Genomic DNA, 4,160 nt, shown 5'->3' with positions numbered 1-4,160 from the left:
CCACTGATGAACCCGTGTTGGTTGCCCCTAAGCATGCAGTCCCCTGCTGGCCCCTCCTGGATGTGTGCCAGCATAATTTTCTCGAACAGCTTGCTCTGGGACCGCGGTGCGTCTGACTCTGGGGTGAGGTATCGAGGTTTGGGTAGGCAGAGCTCCCTTGCCCAGCACTGAGATGTGGCTGCCTCGGGGGGGGGGCCGTATCGCCAACCTGCCCCCCACAGCCAGCCCCTCCTCGTCTCTCTCCATGGAGAGATCGTGCCTGTCCCAAAGAAACCAGAAAAGATCATGCTGCCTGGAGCGGGAGCCGGGACACCTGGGCTCCGTCTCCACATCGAGTCAAGTGTGTCAGAGTGGGTGGGTAGCGCTGAAATGCCTGGATGGATGCCACTACTCCTCCTTCATCCCACAGCAGGGGAGAGAAGCCAGGTGTCTGGGCTCTCCTTAAGCCAGCTGGCACTGGGCCACTCAGGTGCCCTCCCCCCAGCCCCTCCTCATGGTCAAAGGGTGCCAGGCTGCAGGCGCAGGGGCTGGGTGAGGTGATAAGGAGACAGGGCTGGGATAGGGACTAATGAGTAACCCCCACGGAGCAGGATCCGGGGGCAGGGGGTTATAAAAACCACCCAGCCCTGCACAGCCCCGGCAGCAATGAAGTGGCAGTGGCAGGTGCTGGGGGCAGTCTGTGGGGGGGCTTTGCTGCTGGGGGCTGGGATCCTGCTGGGGCACTTTGCCGTGCCCCGGGCGGGGGGTGGGAGAGACCCTCCACGCTGGCTGCAGGATGCAAGCGGAGACCTGGATGAGAAGCTGATCCAGGACGTCATGGGGCAGGTGGAGAGCGCCCGGATCCGGGAGAACCTGCGGTGAGCAGAGCGGGGAGGTCGGGGCAGTGGGGCTGGGGGCTGGGGCTGAGATCAGGGGGCCTGGCTTCTCATCTGGGTCTGCCGGGTTGGAGCAGGGCGGGTGAGGGCCGGGATGCCTGGGTTTTCTCCCAGCCGTGACCTGCCCGCTGCCCCTCTCCTTCTGCAGGGTCCTGGCTTCGAGGCCCCACCTGGCGACAACCCCGGGGGACAGGGCGCTGGTGCAGCTGCTGCGTCAGCGCTGGCAGGACCCACAGACGGGGCTGGACGGCGCTGCTGAGGGCACCTATGATGTCTTGCTTTCCTTCCCTGACCCCAAGCGTCCCAACAGTGTGGCTGTGGGTATGTGCGGGCCAAAGAAACTGTGATGGCTGAGAGCAGGGAGCTAGGAGCCAGGACGCCTGGGCTGTCTCCCCGCACTGGTCAGGGTCGTAGGGGAAGGAGTGCGGCAGCCCCGGGGTGGGACTGGGGCAGATGGGATGGGTGGAAGCAAATGGGGGTTACACCTCACCCCCCTGCCCTGAGAGTGTCTGCCCCCCAGTGCTGAATGGGTCCCGGCTCTTCGAGTCCCAGCGTAGCGAGAAGGCCCTGACCCCGGACCAGGCCCAGGAGGACGTGGTCCCACCCTACGCTGCGTATGCACCATCGGGGAGCCCCCAGGTATGGGAGACCCCCCCCCTTCAGGGTTAACAGTCTTCCCCATGGGGTTGATAGCCCTCTGGGGCATTGTCCCCTCCCCTAGGGGGTTAACAGCCCGATTATCTGATCATCAGGACCGCCCTGCTTTTATGGCCACCCCAAGGCCACGCAGGGACCATGGCAACCACTCCCGACTGTCACTGTGACAATGGGCCACAGTACCCATGGGGCCGCGACCAGGATCATGGCCCCTGCTGGTTGGTCCAGGGATGGCCACGTATCCCCAGAAACAGTGGGCTGCCCCACGTGTCGTCGTGACAATAGCCACACCTCCCCAGCGATCCGCAGGCACACGTTGCTGTGACGAGGGCCCTGTATCCTCAGACAGCTCTGCCATGGCAGCAAAGCATGCATCCATGTGTCACCCAGCCCACAGCCACATACCCCCCAGCATCCCCCTGCTGACGGCCACGTACCTTCAGAGGCGAAGGGCTGCCCCTCTGCATTGCCACGCCAGCAGAGTCTTGCCGGGGAGATCCCATTACCACGGTGACATTGCCGCGGACCTGACCCCGCTTCTCCCTCCCCAGGGCCGGCTGGTCTATGCCCACCAGGGCACCCGCAGTGACTATGAGACCCTGGTGGGACGCGGCCTAGACCTCAACGGCACCATCGCCATCGTTCGCTATGGGGGTGCTGGGCGGGCAACCAAGGTGAGGGAGGGCCCTGTCCCCACGGCCCCCCCCAGCCTAGAGCTGGGAGAAAACCCAGGAGTCCAGGCCTGCTCTGGGAGGGGTGGGGGTGGAAGGGTACAGCAGAAGTGTCTAACTGGAGGAGGGGAAACTGAGGCAGACATCAGAGCCCCCACCCCCCTGCAGGCAGTGGTGGGGGCAGAGTTCGGCGTGGCTGGCCTGGTCGTGTACACGGACCCCAAGGACATCAATGACGGGCGGGCAGGCGAGAATGACACCTACCCCAACTCCTGGCATCTGCCCCCCTCCGGTGTTGAGCGCGGGTCCTACACCGAGAGCTTTGGGGACCTGCTGACGCCCTACCACCCTGCTAAAGGTACAGCTTACGACGCACCGGGGCACCCGGCTCCCAGACCTCACTCCCCACCCCCTGAGACCTGGGAGAGACCCAGGCACCCAGTGGACTCCTAGGCCTCCCTGCTTTGCTCCCCCAGGCCCCGCTCCCCAGAGCTGGGAGGGAGCCCTCGCCAGCCCTTTCTCCTCTGGCGCCTTCGGGACAGGCGTGCTCTCCCCCTGGAGAGAGAGCGGGGGGGCCGGCTGTGGGCTGCAGATTGGCAATATAGCATCCCACTGCAGAGGCAGCTGCATCTCAGCACTGGGCAAGGGGGCCCCAATGCCCCATTGCAGAGGCAGCCACGGCTCAGTGCCAGAGACCCCCAAGGCAGGGGGAGCACCCCGTGTGCAAGCTCCCGGTGCCCCCTGCTGCAACCCTTCACCCCACTCCCCTCCTGGCGGTGGGAGAGAGCCCAAGCGTATGGGGTCCCCATCTGCCCCGGGCAACCCATGTTTTGACTGCCTCCCTCTTCGCCCCGTTCCAGAATTCGCCTACCGGATCAAGGAGTCGGAGATTCAGGGGATTCCCCCAATCCCCACCCAGCCCATTGGCTTTGAGGATGCCCGCACCCTCATCTGGTGGGTGACAGGGGGCAGTGGGGCCCAGCACCCCGGAGCAGGGAGAGGACCTGAGTGTCTGGGCCCCCGACCCCACCTGCTCTAATCCGCCCCCGCTCCCCTCCCGCGTGGAAGGAGAACCCAGGTGCCTGGCTCCCATACTCCAGCCTGCTCAACGGTTTGGCCTGGGTGCTATTCCTGGCCCCTGAAACAGAAGTGGGGCCCAGGCGTCCGGGCTCCCTGGGATCCACTCCTGTTTCTGGCAGGGGAGGGGGGGTCTCCCCAAGGGCCACGGGGAAGACCAGGATGCCTGGGTTATATTATATTTGCCAGGTGTCCCTGTACAATCACGTTTCCTCAACTTGATGGCTCTGTGCCTCAGTTTCCCCACTGGGGAGCTGGGGGTTTCCCCAATATCAGTGGCTTTGCAGGGGATCTAACTGCCCCATCTCTGTGCCCTGCAGCTCCCTGGCTGGCCCAGAGGCGCCCGCAGCCTGGCAGGGTGCCCTGGGCTGCACCTACCACACTGGGCCGGGCTTCCGGATGGACGGGCGGTTCCCCAGCTCCAGGTACGGAAGGAGGGATGGATGCAGCAGGTCTGGGCCCCAGTTCCCCCACCACTGAGTCACCAAACCCCAAGGCCTGCCCTTGCTCCCCAAACTCTGCCCCCTGCGCTGACCTCCCAGCTCTGACCCCCCCCTTCCCCAGTGAGGTCCAGGTCAGCGTCTACAACCAGCGGGTCATCAAGAAGTCAGCCAACGTGATGGGTTTTATCCGAGGCAGCCAGGAGCCCGGTGAGTGCCCCCTTGGCTTCCCCTCCACCCGGCCCCTGAGACCCCCACCCCAGTTCCTGTTCCTGTGCCCACTCCCAGATCCCCACCCAGTCCAGCTGCCCCCACTGGGACCCTCGCATCTGGCCCCTAGGGCTCTGCCCCCCCACTCCCAGGCTGGTCCCCCCCCAGGGAGGGAGCAATCCCGGGGGCACATAGCCTCCCGCTGACCCCCACACCCAGCCAGCCCCCCA

The 4,160-nt window shown here is 65.3% G+C and overlaps 1 protein-coding gene across 1 annotated transcript in view; it reads left to right on the top strand.

Moving 5' to 3' along the window:
• The first annotated feature begins 391 nt into the window (after window positions 1-391).
• NAALADL1 (N-acetylated alpha-linked acidic dipeptidase like 1) overlaps window positions 392-4,160 on the top strand; it is an 8,421-nt gene continuing 4,652 nt past the window's right edge. Inside the window, exons 1-8 of the mRNA XM_019556412.1 lie at window positions 392-857; window positions 1,024-1,196; window positions 1,396-1,514; window positions 2,084-2,206; window positions 2,372-2,561; window positions 3,064-3,157; window positions 3,601-3,705; window positions 3,845-3,930. Coding sequence (XP_019411957.1) covers window positions 646-857; window positions 1,024-1,196; window positions 1,396-1,514; window positions 2,084-2,206; window positions 2,372-2,561; window positions 3,064-3,157; window positions 3,601-3,705; window positions 3,845-3,930 — 1,102 coding nt within the window. The 5' untranslated portion in view covers window positions 392-645. The remainder of the gene's footprint in view (window positions 858-1,023; window positions 1,197-1,395; window positions 1,515-2,083; window positions 2,207-2,371; window positions 2,562-3,063; window positions 3,158-3,600; window positions 3,706-3,844; window positions 3,931-4,160) is intronic.

The sequence above is a fragment of the Crocodylus porosus genome, unplaced genomic scaffold (genome assembly GCF_001723895.1).
Source record: "Crocodylus porosus isolate Cpor-Errol unplaced genomic scaffold, CroPor_comp1, whole genome shotgun sequence".
NCBI lineage: Eukaryota > Metazoa > Chordata > Crocodylia > Crocodylidae > Crocodylus > Crocodylus porosus.
Note: the sequence above shows the minus strand (reverse complement) of the source record. Positions and strands in the feature narration are given on the sequence as shown.